This window comes from Carcharodon carcharias, chromosome 22 (assembly GCF_017639515.1).
Source record: "Carcharodon carcharias isolate sCarCar2 chromosome 22, sCarCar2.pri, whole genome shotgun sequence".
Lineage (NCBI taxonomy): Eukaryota > Metazoa > Chordata > Chondrichthyes > Lamniformes > Lamnidae > Carcharodon > Carcharodon carcharias.
Genome location: NC_054488.1, coordinates 30,475,003 through 30,491,051, shown reverse-complemented (window position 1 = coordinate 30,491,051; position 16,049 = coordinate 30,475,003). Strand labels below are relative to the sequence as shown.

The 16,049-nt window shown below is 43.7% G+C and overlaps 1 protein-coding gene across 1 annotated transcript in view; it reads right to left on the bottom strand.

Annotated features, from left to right (window-relative positions):
• Positions 1-16,049, bottom strand: part of acsf2 (acyl-CoA synthetase family member 2) — a 245,048-nt gene that overhangs the window by 191,428 nt on the left and 37,571 nt on the right. The window contains exon 2 of the mRNA XM_041216824.1: positions 5,663-5,861. Coding sequence (XP_041072758.1) covers positions 5,663-5,861 — 199 coding nt within the window. The remainder of the gene's footprint in view (positions 1-5,662; positions 5,862-16,049) is intronic.

The following is a 16,049-nucleotide window of genomic DNA, read 5'->3' as shown; positions in this document are numbered from 1 at the left end:
CTAAATGGGATGGATTTCAAACAGATCTAGCAACTCAAGACTGGGCATCTATGAGGCGCTGTGGGCCATTAGCAGCAGCAGGATTGTACTCAAACACAATCTGTAACCTCATGGTCTGGGATATCCCCCACTCTACCATTACCATCAAGCCAGGGGATCAACCCTGGTTCAATGAAGAGTGCAGGAGGGCATGCCAGGCACAGCACCAGGCACACCTAAAAATAAGGTGTCAATCTGGTAAAGCTTTAACAGCATAAGCAGCAAGCAATAGACAGAGCTAAGTGGTCCCACAACCAATGGATCAGATCTAAGCTCTGCAGTCCTGCCACATCTAGTTGGGAATGGTGGTGGACAATTAAACAACTCACTGGAGGAGGAGACTCCGTAAATATCCCCATCGTCAATGATGGAGGAGCCCAGCACATCAGTGCAAAAGATAAAGCTGAAGCATTTGCTACAATCTTCAGCCAGAAGTGCTGAGTGGATGATCCATCTCGGCCTCCTCTGGAGGTCCCCAGCAGCACAGATGCCAGTCTTCAGCCAATTCAATTCACTCCACATATCATCAAGAAACGGCTGAAGGTGCTGGATACTGCAAAGGCTCTGGGTCCTGAAAACATTCCGGCAAAAGTACTGGAGACTGATACTCCAGAACTTGCCGCGCTCCTAGCCAAGCTGTTCCAGTACATCTACAACACTGGCATCTACCCGACTATGTGGGACATTGCCCAGGTATGTTCTGTACACAGAGTAGAACAAACCCAATCCAGCCAATTACTACCCCATCAGTCTACTCTCGATCTTCAGTAAAGCAATGAACGGGGTCATCAACAATGCTATCAAGCGGCACTTGCTTAGCAATAAGCTGCTCAATGATGCCCAGTTTGGGTTCCGCCAAGGCCACTCAGCTCCTGACCTGATTACAGCCTCGTTTCAAACATGGACAAAAGAGCTGAACCCCCAAGGTGAGGTGAGAGTGACTGCCCTTGACATCATGGCAGCATTTGACCGAGTGTGGCATCAAGCAGCCCTAGCAAAACTGAAGTCAATGGGAATCAGGGGGAAAACTCTCCACTGGTTGGAGTCATACCGAGCACAAAGCAAGATGGTTGTGGTTGTTGGAGATCAGTCATCTCAGCTCCAGGAAATCACTGCATGAGTTCCTCAGGGTAGTGTCCTTGGCCCATCCATCTTCAGCTGCTTCATCAATGACCTTCATTTCATCATAAGGTCAAATGTTCGCTGATGATTGCACAATGTTCAGCACCATTTGTGACTCCTCAGGTACTGAAACTGTCCATGTACAAATGCAGCAAGACCTGGACAAGTGGTAAGTAACATTTGCACCACACAAGTGTCAGGCAATAACCATCTCCAATAAAAGAGAATCCAACCATCGCTCCTTGATGTTCAATGGCATTACCATCACTGAATCTCCCACTATCAACATCCTCGGGGTTACCATTGACCAGAAACTGAACTAGACTAGCCATATAAATACTGTGGCTACAAGAGCACATCAGAGGTTAGGAATCGTGCAGCAAGTAACTCACCTCCTGACTCCCCAAAGCCTGTCTACCACCTACAAAGCACAAGTCAGGAGTGTGATGGAATACTCCCCACTTGCCTGCATGAGTGCAGCTCTCACAAGACTCAAGAAGCTTGACACCATCCAGGACAAAGCAGCCCGCTTGATCGGCACCTCTTCCATGAACATTCAGTCCCTCCACCACCAACACACAGTAGCAGCAGTGCGTACCATCTACAAGGTGCACTACAGGAATTCACCAAGGTTTCTTCGACAGCACCTTCCAAATCCACAATCACTACCATCTGGAAGGACAAGGGCAGCAAATAGATGGGAACACCACCACCTGGAAGTTCCCCTCCAAGTCACTCACCATCCTGACTTGGAAATATATCGCCATTCCTTCTTTGTCACTGGGTCAATACCCTGGAACTCCCTTCCTAACAGCACTGTGAATATACCTACACACATGGACAGTAGTGGTTCAAGAAGGCAGCTCACCACCACCTTCTCAAGGGCAACTAGAGATGGGCAATAAATGCTGGCCTAGCCGGCAAAGTCCACATCCCGAGAATGAATAATAAAAAAAGAGAGCCTAACCACTTCCCCTTGACATTCAATGGCATTACCATCAGTGAATCCCCCTCTATCAACAGGGTTACCATTGACCAGAAACTGAACTGAACCAGCCACATTCTTTTGACCGAGCAGTTGGTAAAGCTGCACACCAGCCATAGACTTAACCAGACACCAGGCAAAGCACTTTCACCTTACAAATTCAAAACGAGATTCTTCTCACTTTGGTTCCTGTGGAGACATTTGGAGGCTTACAGCTGCTTTGATCTTACATTGCCTCTGGTCTACGCACACAAAACAGTTGCCTTGTTATACCTAGCACAGCCCATTGAATGTAAGTTCTCATTGTATCACCAGCTCCTTCTAACAGTAAAACCCCTTTTTAGGCACCAATTTTATTGGCAATATAAACATGTTGCTTGGCTTCTGCTCGCTGTGCCAGAAATCACCCCACTTCTTCAATGCTCTATTCAAAAAAATGCAAATGCACTCTGTCTCTCTTACATATCAAAACTAGTCCTGTTAGAATTTTATAGATTTCTCCAAGATCCCCCCTCATTCTTCTGAACTCCAGCGAATATAATCCTAATCAACTCAATCTCTCCTCATATGTCAGTCTCGCCATCCCAGGAATCAGTCGGGTAAACCTTCGATGCACTCCCTCTATAGCAAGTACATCCTTTCTCAGATAAGGAGACCAAAACTGCACACAATATTCCAGGTGTGGTCTCACCAAGGCCCTGCACAATTGCAGCAAGACTTCCCTCTTCCTGTACTCGAATCCTCTGGTTATGAAGGCCAACATACCATTTGCCTTCTTTACCGCCTGCTGCACCTGCATGCTTACCTTCAGCAACTGGTGTACTAGGGCACCCAGGTCTCTCTCAATTTATAGCCATTTGGATAATAATCGGCCTTCCTGTTTTTGCTACCAAAATGGATAACTTCACATTTATCCACATTATGCTGCATCTGCCATGCATTTACCCACTCATTCAGCTTGTCCAAATCACACTGAAGCATCTCTGCATCCTCCTCACAGCTCACCCTCCTACCCAGCTTTGTGTCATCTGCAAATTTGGAGATATTACATTTAATTCCCTCATGTAATTCATTAATATATATTGTGAATAACTGGGATCCCTGCGGAATAACCGATCCCTGCGGTACCCCACTAGTTACTGCCTGCCATTTGGAAAAAGACCCGTTTATTCCCACTCTTTGTTTCCTGTCTGCCAACCAGTTTTCTATCCATCTCAATACACTACCCCCAATCCCATGCACTTTAATTTTATATGCCAATCTCTTATGTGGGACTTTGTTGAAAATCCAAATAAACCACATCCACTGGCTCCCCCTCATCAACTCTACTAGTTACATTCTCGAAAAATTCCAATAGATTTGTCAAGCATGATTTCCCTTTCATAAATCCATGCTGACTCCGTCCAATTCTGCCACTGTTTTCCACATGTCAGCTATTAAATCTTTTATAATGGATTCTAGAATTTTTCCCACTACTGACATCAGGCTGACTGGCCTATAATTCCCTGTTTTCTCTCTGCCTCCCTTTTTAAATAGTGGGATTACATTAGCTACCCTCCAATTTGTAGGAACTGTTCCAGAGTCTATAGAATCTTGGAAGATGACCACCAATGCATTCACTATTTCTAGGGCCACTTCCTTAAGCGCTCTGGGATGTAGATTATCAGGCCCTGGGGTTTATCCGCCTTCAATCCCATCAATTTCCCCAACACCATTTCCCTACTAATACTGATTTCTTTCAGTTCCTCCCTCTCACTAAACCCTGTGTTCCCCAACATTTCTGGTATGTTATTAGTGTCCTCCTTTGTGAAGACGGAACCAAAGTATGTATTTAGTTGGTCAGCCATTTCTTTGTTCCCCATTATAAATTCCCCTGTTTCTGACCGTAAGGGACCTACAGTTCCTCCACACCATTTAGACAGTAATTTTCCAAGGAGTGGGCGGCCTGTTTATTCTTCGAACCAAAATGTACCATTTTCGTACTTATCTATATTGAAATTCTCTCTCTTCAGGTGGTGTCCCCCTCTCCCTTAAATCTGCTGTCGTCATCGCCTCCCCTCAAAAAACCATCATCCCTCCCCTCAAAAAACCATCATCCCTCCCCTCTATCCTTGCAAACTCCCATCCCCAAATCCCATCTCCAAACTCCCTTTTCACTCCAAATCCTTAAATGTGTTGTCCCTCCCAAATCTATTCCCATTTTTCCCAGAATTCTACGTTTGAACCCCTGCCACAGTACCAAAACAGAGCTTTTGCACAGTCAAAATGACATCCTATGTGACTGTGACAAAGGTAAACTTTCACTCCTCACCTTTCCCGATCTGTCTGGGATTGCTCTCACCTGGTTCCATTCTTATCTAATTGTAGCCAGAAAATCACTTGCAATGGTTTCACTTCCCATTCCCTAGCTACAATTCCATCCTTCTCCCTGTCAATAGTCTGAGATGAAGTCAGTCTGTTTGAAACCTTGGTGTATCATTTTATGTTGAGATGAGCTTCCAATTTCATATTCGAACCATCACTAAGACCGCCTCTTTCCACCTCCTTTCCACATCGCTCGATTTTGTCCTGACTCAGTTCATCTGCTGCTGAAACCCTCATCCTTGCCTTTGTTTCTTCTAGACTTGACTATTCAAATGCACTTCTGGCTCGTCACCCACATTCCACCCTCTGTAAAGTTGAGATCATCCAAAACTCTGCTGCCTAGGTCTTAACCTGCAGCAAGCCTTGTTCACCTATCACCCCTGTTCTCACTGACTGACATCAATTCCTGATCAAGCAATGTCTTGATTTTAAAATTCTCAGCCTCATTTTCAAATCCCTCCATGACCCTGCTCCTCCCTTTCTCTATATTCTCCTCTAGCCCCACAACTGTTCAAGACATCTGTATTCATCTAATTCTGGCCTCTTGTGTATTCCAAATTATAATTGTTTCATCTTTGGTGACCATGCCTTCAATTACCTAATCCACAAGTTCTGGAATTTACTCCCGACACCTCTCTGCCTCTCCAGCGCCCTTTCCTCCTTTAAGACACTTCTTAAAACCAACTTATTTGATCAAGCTTTCAGTCATCAGATCTAATTTGGCTCCTTCTATGGCTCAGTGTCATACTTCATTTTATAATGCTCTTGTGAAGCACCTTGGGACATTTCATTGTGTTGAAGGCGCTATATAAGTTGTTGCTGTTGTTGAACTTCATTTCTATGCCCACATAGGAAGTTTATGAATGTCTTGTATTTTGGCACAGTCCTCCTCTGTATATCTCTATACTCCAATTTGGAGTTGTCCATAATTTTTAAACTATACTTCCAATTCCAGAGTCCAAATCATTTATCCCTGTAGAGCAACATTCCTCTCCTTTTGCCATGTTAAACTATGTTTAACCGCCGCACTGTGTACTGGAACAGCAAAAAGTATTCAGGAGGAGGTACAAACCTTAAAATGGTCCAAATGGGGTTAAACACAAGGAGGGAAGAAAAATATGAAGAACCATTAAGTAGAAGCAGTGTTCTCACCTCCTGCTTCAACTGTCCAAACGTTTTCCTGACTCCATCCTCCAGAAACACCAGTGCTTCTTTATCAGGGTACTTATTGACTATGTCTTCAAGACACTGACCAATGCTTTTGGGGCTGAGTGGCATATCCATGGCACCATGAATGTAACTGGTGGTGAGAATCGGCTTCATTGGGACAACATCTGAATAATGATGTGTTCTAACAAAGAAAGGAAAATTGAGATATTAACACAGGGCATTCAATCATGTTACAATGCATTTAGATAAGACGTTAAACCCAGGACCTGCCGGTCTCACAGGTGAAAATAAAAGATCCCCAGCAGTACTATTCGAAAAAGTACTGGGGTGTCCTGACCAATATTTGCCCCACAACAACATCCCAAACAGATTATTTCATTGTTATCGGACAGTGTCTACTGGCATTCACATTTCCACTTCCATTCAAGACCAGAGACCCCAACCTCTGCTCTAATTTTTGTAGCTACTTCTCAGTCCTATTTTCCTCCATTACTCATTCCATGCTATTCTCAGCATCTTGGTTCCCTCAATTATGCTTCCCAGCTTCCTTCTCTCTTATCACCAAGCTTGAATTCCTTTTGAATGATCTGCAGCCTTCCTTTCTTCTTTCCTCACTATCCTCCATCATGTCCACCAGTCACTACCTCTCCCAGAACAGTGCTCCCTGTCACTCAAATCAACTATCTTCCCTCTGACAGTTTCTCCTTCCTCAATCACCTCATCCTGTTCCAATCCTCTCACCTTACTCAAAATTCTCATCATGTGCTGCCCACCATAGCCATGCAGACTTCCTCAGTGAAAGAGAGTTTATGGACAGTTAATATTTAAATAAAAATCCCAGCACCTAAGTTTAACCAATAGAACTACACCATAAGATTTCACTTCATTTTGACAAAACACAAACTTTATTGTATATAACAGGATTAAATAAAACAACCACTAATAATATGATTTATAACTGTGTATGTTATGCACTCGGGTTTACTTCTTACTTCCCCCAAGAATTTGCTTGTAAATCATAGGAACATAGGAGCAAGAGCGAGCTATTTGGTCCCACAATCCTGCTCCGCCATTCAAAATTAGAGCATGCCTGATCTTTTACCTCAACCCCATTCTCCCGCACTATCCCCCTATCCCTTGATGTCTCCACTATTTAGAAATCCATCGATCTCTGTCTTGAACTCAATGACTGAGCTTCCACATCCATCTGTGATAGAGAATTCAAAAGATTTACCATGCTCTGAGTGAAGAAATTCCTCTTCATCTTGGTCCTAAATGGCCTACCTCTTATTCTGAGACTATGCCCCCTGGTTCTAGGTGCCCCAGTCAAAGGGAACATCCTTCCAACCTTGTAGAGCCCGATCAAATCTTAACATTATTTACTTCTGTAAACAACCACCCATAAGTATGCCACAGTCCTCTAGGAACTATCTTTAATACTCCTCAGCTCCAGCCATTCTCAGAGTTCAAACTTTAATTTACACTCTCAACTGTGGATACCTTACTTAGCCCCTTGTCCTGGTTACTTTTCCAATACTTCCAAGCTAATCTGCTGATTAATTCCTTTGGAATAAGACACTGAGGCCCACTGTAGATTCACCTAGCTTCAAACTAGGCAATCTTCCAGTTTCTGTTCCCTTACAAAATTCAAACTGAGACACCTGCCTTCCATGTGGTCAATGATGAAGTTAGTGGTTTGCTCTGCTGACAATGTGGGTCTAAAAAACTGTCACCTACTTTGGCTAACTTTTCTGTGAACTGCAAACTGCACACACCAGTTCCAAGCTGCAACGAACTTTTCAAGCAAACACCCAGATAAATTGAAACCAGAGAACATTCCTAAATTTCACCCATCTGCATGGCAACATAGCTTGCATTGGGCTGTCCTCAAACTGACCTTTAAGTTAATTATCCCTTATTTACAATTTATTTTTGATCTGATTAAATAGGTTTTATAACCTTTCAGGGTTCACTAAATGCTCTTAAAATCATTTAGCTCCCAAAGCAAAAACATCTCTGTGGACTGCACTTCTTTGCAAGCAGTCTAGAAAACACGTCTCCAGTTCTTCAGCTAAATAAGTCCACCAGCTGCTTTATAAGTCTTTCTTCTATTCTGACTTTATCAAACGAACATGATTCACCTTTTGACCTGCCACTTCTTGATATGGTTTTGCAATCTCTAAAACCCAGCATTTTAATTACCATGCCTTTTACAACTTCAATCTTCCCAGAACTAAAAATTACCTCTAAAATATTAACATGAACCATGAACTAGATATTGACAACATGAGGTAGTCCTCCCTTGTCTCCTTAGCTTTGAAGTGAAGTTCCTTTATGATCTCAAAACACTCCTGGACAACTCTCAATCGCTCTTCACATATTCACTGCCACAAGCTCAACTTCATTATCCCTCAAAATCACAAGATCTCAATCACCAGCAAGATTACCTTAGACAACTTCCTCATGTCCCTTACTACCCACATTGCCTTACTCTCATTAACATCTGTTTGTAAAAGATTTCCCCAACTTCTACACCAATTCAATCTTCATCTTCTCTGAGCCTCTCTTTGACAGCCTTGCTCTTCTGAAATCATTCCCCATTTGCTACCCATGCTATTCCCTTGGTTTAGTTACCATCTTTGTTCCCGCAACTCATGGGGCAGAAACTTGCGTATAACTGGTTCATGTCCAGTCTGTCATCCATTGCAAGACCTGGCTTGACTTTATTAAGTATTATTGTGTTCTTACTTGCACTAACCAAAGCCACCTGCTACCCAGGATCATCCTGGAGGGCAGAGCAAACTCAAGGTTCCTCTTCTCCACCCCTCCACACTCATTTGGAACGATAAGTGTGAAGCATTCATGGATTTTGAAGTCTCCAGGATTGAGATCATCCACGGAAATGCCACTACCTCCCCCTTGTTTGACTGATTTATGAGACTTGTCATTAATGTGGAACAGAACTCTCAATGAAAACATTCCACAACATAATCTTTTTTAACACACTTTATCGATAAGCCACAGATTCAACGGTAAACAGACCGTAAAATCCTGCAAATGAGATTTCTTTATTAACCAAAAGGAACAGGTCATACATTACTGGTGTGGGCCACACCAAAAATTCAGCTAAAGTGAACCAACTCCATGTTCCGCCAGGAATACTGAATGGAACTGAGCACTATTTTAAGTCTAAGGTCGCAGATGTTTATGAACAGTAGCACATTTGCCCATTACACGACTACCACAAAAGTTAAAAACAAGTCTACATAAAGTATTGAACAAACATATCTCATCTATGTTCAGTTAATGTGAGACTTCCCAACAAACAGGAATTTCTGGTTCCCAGCCAGAAATTCCTTATTCCACCTACTGAAGCCCTAATCTTTGCAGTTTTAAGTCCATATTTCTAAATCCTTCTCCTTGCTCCTTTTACTCATAACATTCACTGTTATTCATAACAATCCCCTTCCCACTTAACTTGCTGTCTTGGCCCCCCACGTAAAGGAGTTCCCTTTCCTGAGTATTGTCCTTATCCAGTTTAAAACCGTGGTCATTATTCCTCTCCTTAAAAAAAAAATCACCCTCGATCCATCACTCTTCCTGTCTCTGATTTGCCTTTCCTCTCCTCGCCAAATTCTTGAACATGTCATCACTTACAAGCTCAATATCCACCTGTTAAATCCCTCAGTTTCCATCCTGATTACAGCATCAACCCCATTCCTCTCATTGGAAATCAAACATCAGCTACATTCATGTTAACTTGTGAACTGGTATATTTTATAACCCACACTGCGAGTGATCTCAACCATTGGTGTACTCAGTATGTATGGGGCTAACATATCATTACCTGAGCAAGGTAGTCCCCTGATGGGAGTAAGCACATTTTAGAAATTGCACTCCAAGGTCTCATTTTACTCTAGGGGGCCTGCAAATTTAAAGCTGATAGTTGTTTCCACGCAAAGTTGAGTGTTTATCTGGACGCAACAAATCTTACATTCACAGACAAATCCAGCTCACATCGATGCCATAAACCACATGGGAGGTGGTTGGGCATTTCCTTCGTAGAGGGGAGTAAAAAGAAGTGACTATAAGTCATATTTTTAAGTAGTTTCAGCATGGAAAATGGCAAGATAGTATCATCAAATCAAACCCTTCTGGTGAAGGGTCCCAAACAAGATGTTTCCCAATTATAAAATCTTGAAACAAAAGCAAAACACTGCAGATGCTGGAAATCTGAAACTAAACAGAAAATGCTGGAAATACTCAGGAACTGTGGAGACAGCAAAGAGTTAACTTTCAGGTTTTTTTTATATTCATTCATACGATGCGAGTGTTGCTGGCTGGGCCAGCATTTATTGCCCATCCCTAGTTGCTCTTGAGAAGGTTGTTGTGAGCTGCCTTCTTGAACCGCTGCAGTCCATGTGGTGTAGGTACACCTACAGTGCTATTAGGGAGGGAGTTCCAGGATTTTGACCCAGCAACAGTGAAGGAATATTTCCAAGTCAGGATGGTGAGTGGCTTGAAGGGAAACTTCCAAGTGGTGATGATTCCATCTATCTGCTGCCCTTGTCCTTCTAGGTCAGTGATCTTCACTATTTTTCAAGCAAGGGTCACTGCAGCAAAAAACCTGTAATGTGGGAGCCACATTGACTAAATTGTCATTGCTTACTATTCCATCATGGTGTAATGTTACAGAGCGACGCACATAACAAAAAAAACTTCAAAATAAATACACATGTACACTTTAAAAATATATAGTATTTATAAACAATAACCAGGAAAATCTAAGGAATTAAAAATGCATCTATACAAGTAAACATTTAAAAGCTGAATAATGCAAAACTGGAAGAGCTAAATTCCTACATTGGTAAATTAAATAACTATCATATTTTTAAACTTATTTTATTTTAAAAAGAAAAATGTAACTTTCCATTACAGCATCTCCTGCCTGCTACCAATCCTGCTTCCTGAAACTCCTGCTCCTTGCTCCTCCTCCCCCACAACCCTCAGTTTTGGGGTCTCTCCCCTTACTCAAACTTCCAGTTATTGCCACTTCTCCTTCTCTGACCCACCCTCTCGCAGTACCTCCCAACCCTGATTCACCCTCTTGCTGCTTCCCTTTCCAGGACTTGCGTTCCCATTTAAGAACCTGATCCGATCAAAGTCAGAGCTACAACACTGTGGAAATGCGAATGCTGATGGTGGAGAGGCACTGAGCTGGGGCTGCTACAATCCATGTTTTGTTTTAAATGCTTCCACTTGCTGCTTCCCTCTCCTGAAGCTTCACTGTGAGCAAGGTAGAGCAGCTTCAGCAGTCATTTGAAAAAAGACATAGATGATAACAGCCCCAGCTTGATACTTCTCACTATTGGGGCACATACTTCCACAATGCTGGAGCTCTGGCTTCAGATCGGATCTGGATCTTGAATGGAAATGCAGGTCGGGGAAAGGGAAGAGGCGAGAGGGTGAGTCAGGAAGTGTGAGGTTGGATCAGGGACAGTGAAACAGGACACAACTCAAGGGAGTGGGGGGGTAGATTGCAACCCAGAGGTTGGGGATCGGCGAGAGGCTGCTCCAAAGTGGGATCAGCCATACAGGAAACAACATTAAAACTAATCTCGTGGCACTCAACAAGATTAGAGGCCCCATTAATTTACCAAAATGGAGTCGGGGAACCGCACTTGGTGTTCCTGAGAATCGCCCTTGGCTCATGGGCCTTGCAATCAAAAGCATAGATGGCAGTGGTCGTGGGTTTGGAAGGTGCTGTCTAAGGAGCCTTGGTGAGCTCCTGCAGTGCATCTTGTAGATGGTACACACTGCTGCTACTGTGCATTGGTGGTGCAGGGAGTGAATGTTTGTGGATGTGGTGCCAATCAAGCGAGCTGCTTTGTCCTGGATGGTGTCAAGCTTCTTGAGTGTTATTCAAGCTGCACTCATCCAGGTAAGTGGAGAGTATTCCATCACACTCCTGACTTCTGCTTTGCAGCTGGTGGACAGGCTTTCCAGAGTCAGGAAGTGAGTTACTCGCCGCAGGATTCCTAAGCTCTGACATGCTCATGTAACAATAATATTGAAGGCTTGTGCTCCAGAACTTGCCAAGCTAAGTTGTGCCAGTACAGCTACAACACTGACAGTATTTATGTGGCTAGTCCAGTTCAGTTTCTGGTCAATGGTAATACCAGGATGTTGTTTGGGTGGGGGGGGTGGGGGGAAGAGTGAGAGAGAGAGAGAGAGAGAGAGGCGGGGGGGGGGGGGGGGGGGGGGGGGGGGGGTGGGGGGGAGGAGTCATTGAGGATAATGTCAAGGGGAGATGGTTAGATTCTCTTTTGTAGGAGATGGTCATTGCCTGGCACTTGTGTGGCATAAATATTATTTGCCACTTATCAGGCCAAGCCTGAATATTGCTGTATTTGGCCATGGACTGCTTCAGTATCTGAGGAGTCATGAACGGTGCTGAACACTGGGCAATCATCAGCGAACATCCCCACTTCTGACCTTATGATGGAAGGAAGGTCATTGATGACAAAGCTGAAGATGGTTGGGCCTAGGACACTACCCTGAGGAATTCCTGCAGTGATGTCCTGGAACTGAGATGATTGTCTTTCAACAACCACAACCGTCTTCCTTTATGCTAGGTATGACTCCAACCAGCAGACAGTTTTCCCCCCGATGCCCAACTGACTCCAGTTTTGTTAGGATGCCTTGATGCCACACTTGATCAAATGCTGCCTTGATTTCAAGAGCAGTCACTCTCACCTCACCTTGGGAGTTTAGCTCTTTTGTCCAGCTCTTTGTTTGAACCAAGGCTTAACGAGGTCAGAAACTGAATGGCCCTGGTGGAACCCAAACTGAGCATCAGTGAGCAGGTTATTGCTAAGCAAGTGTCACTTGATGGCACTGTTGATGGCCCCTCTCATCACTTGCTGACGATCAAGAGTTGACTGATGGGCGCTAACTGGCCAGGTTGGATTTGTTCTGCTTTTTGTGTACACGACATGTCTAGGCAATTTTCCACATTGCCGGGCAGATGTCAGTGTTGTAGATGTATTGGAACAGCTTGGCTAGGGCCGTGGCAAGTCTTGGAGCACAAGTCTTCAGTACTATTGTCGGAATGTTGTCAGGGCCCAGAGCCTTTGCAGTATCCAGCACCTTCAGTCATTTCTTGATATCATGTGCAGTGAATTGAATTGGCTGAAGATTGGCATCTGTGATGCTGGAGGCCCCGGAGGAGGCCGAGTGGGTCATCCACTCGGCACTTCTTGCCGAAGATTGTTGCGAATGCTTCAGCCTTATCTTTTGCACTGATGTGTTGGGCTCCTCCATCATTGAGGATAGGGGTATCTGTGGAGCCTCCTCCTCCAGTGATTTAATTGTCCACTACCATTCACAACTGGGTGTAGCAGGACTGCAGAACTTAGATCTGATCCATTGATTGTGGAATCACTGAACTCTGTCTATCACTTGCTGCTTATGCTGTTTGGCAAGCAGTCCTGTGTTGTCTCATTTTTAGGTAAGCCTGGTGCTGCTCCTGGCTTACCCTCCTGCACTCTTCATTGAACCAGGGTTGATCCCCTGGCTTGATGGTAATGGTAGAGTGGATGATATGCTGGCCCATGAGGTTACAGATTGTGTTCGAGTACAGTTCTGCTGCTGCTGATGGTCCACAGCACCTCCAGTCTTGAGTTGCTAAATCTGTTCATAATCTTTCCCATTTAGCACGGTGGTAGCACCACACAATACGATGGAGGGTATCCTCAAGGACTGTGTGGTAGTCACTCTTGCCGATGTTATCATGGACAGATGCATCTGTGGCAGGTAGGTTGATGAGGATGAGGTCAAGTATGTTTTTCTCTCTTGTTGGTTCCCTCACCATCTGCCACAGACCCACTATAGGACTCGGCCAGCCCAGTGAGTACTGGTGCTACCAAGCCACTCTTGGTGATGGACATTTAGGTCCTCCACCCAGAATACATTATGCACCCTTGCCACCCTCAGTGCTTCCTCCAAGTGGTGTTCAACATGGAGGAGTAATGATTCATCAGCTGAGGGGGGACAGTACGTGGTAAACAGCAGCAGGTTTCCTTGCCTATGTTTGACCTGACGCCATGAGACTTCATGGGGGCCAGAGTCGATATTCAGGGCTCCCAGGGCAACTCCTTCCCAACTGTAAACCACTGTGCCACTGTCTCTTCTGAGTCTGTCCTGATGGTGAGACAGGACATATCCAGGGATGATGATGGTGGTGTCTGGGACATTGCTTTTAAGGTATGATTCCATTAGTATGACTATGTTAGGCAATTCTAGTCTGTGAGACAGACTTGACTAGTCTCTATGACAGCTCTCCCAATTTTAGTACTAGTCCCAGATGTTAGTAAGGACGACTTTGCAGGGTCAACAGGGCTGAGTTTACCATTATCATTTCTGGTGCCTAGGTCAGGTGGTACATCTGGTTCCATTCCTTTTTAGCATATTGATACAACTAAATGGCTTGCTAGGCCATTTCAGAGGGCAGGTAAGAATCAACCACATTGCTTTGGGTTTGGAGTCACATGTAGGTCAGACCAGGTAATCTTAGGGAAGGAAACCTGTGAACCAGATGGGTTTTTACGATAATCAACAATGGTTTCGTGGTCATTGTTGGACTTTTAATTCCAGATTTATATTGGTGGGTTTTGAACCCGTGTCTCTGGATTACTGGTCTAGCGATAATACCACTACACTACTGCCTCCCCCCTTTCTTCAGACCAGATTGCAACCTAAACTGCAGTTAGCTATAATGAGTGGTTGGATACCCCAGGAAAGGGTAGAGTCCTCCCAGTATCATACATAGGTACACTGATTAGCAATGGTGTTAAATGAAGTGCAGCTAAATTTAGACATGTGGGAACTCAATCTAGTGAAAGGAGAGCTGAAAGTAAATGGCCAAAGTAACACAGGATCAAGAACACAGTAATACATGGGTTTATTTCGAGGGAACACTGGATCAAGATTATTTATCCTGGTAATTGATCAATGCGATGAAATGCCCTGGAAGTCTGGCAAACATATAAAATAGCACTAAAATGAAAAACGGCAAAAGCAGAAACTCATTAATAACCAAAAAGAATGGCAAATTGCAAGTTTACTTGTACCCCAAAATCCTAACTTTGTTCAAGCTGCCAACTTGTAAGAAAATGAAGGGCCAGTTTGCTAATACAAACCATCCCGGCAACTCAGCTGCATTCTCTGGGTGCTGAGAACTGAAGCTAGACAATGGAAGTTCATTGATGTCAAACCCATAAAGCTTGCTAGAAAGGTGGACAATGTAAATAAACAAACAAATCAGATCACCCTAAGATGTGAGACCAAAGCTCGATGTGATAATCAGTTAAATTCCAAGCTTATTAATATTTTGGGAATCGCATTCCACAACTCAGATTATTTTCCCTGTGAATGCTGAAATCCACTGATTTTGACTGTGACATAGGAAAACAAAGTTATACTACAAGTGCAATGGGACCTCAGCCTGTAACCTAAACTGCATACACAACTCTGATCAAGAATCAAATAATTCACTTTTGAAGGTGACCTTTAAGAATAAAAATTAGGCCACTCAAAGCCCTCAGGGAAATCAGTGAGGATTAAATACTGGGCAAAAATGTGAAAAGAGTAAACATCACTGGGAAGAACACGCCTGAAGAAACAAATTAACAGATGGGCAGAGGTACTAAAATTTGCAAAGAAAATGCCTCAAAAGGGAACATACAATATAGTCGCCCAGTTCTGATGAAGTATATAATAGCATTTTATAGGAACATAGGAGCAGGAGAAGGCCATTTGACCCATCGAGACTGCTTCCCCATTCAAACAAATCATGGCTGATCATCTATTTTTCTGCCATTTTTTCCCCACTGTCCCCATATTCCTTGATGTCATTGGTATCCAGAAATCTATCAATTTCTGTCTTGAACATGCTCAATGATTGAGTTTCCACAGCCCTCAGGGGTATAGAATTGCAAAGAGTCACCACTCTGAGTGAAAAAAAAATCCTCATCTTAAAAGACCTGCCCCTTATTCTGAGACTGTGTCCTCTGGTTTTAGACTCACAGCTAGAGGAAACATCCCATCTACATCTACCCTGTCACGCCCTGCAAGAATTTTGTAAGTCTCAATTAGGTCACCTCTCGCTTTTCGAAACTCTAGAGAATACAGGCCCAGTTTTCTCAATCTCACCTTACAAGACAGTCCTGCCTTCCCAGGGTGATCCTTCGTTACACTCCATCTATAGCATGCATATCCTTCCCTAGAGAAGATGACCAAAACTGTCTGCAATACCAAAGATGCAGTCTCACCAAGGCTCTACACAATTGCAGCAAGACATCTTTATTTC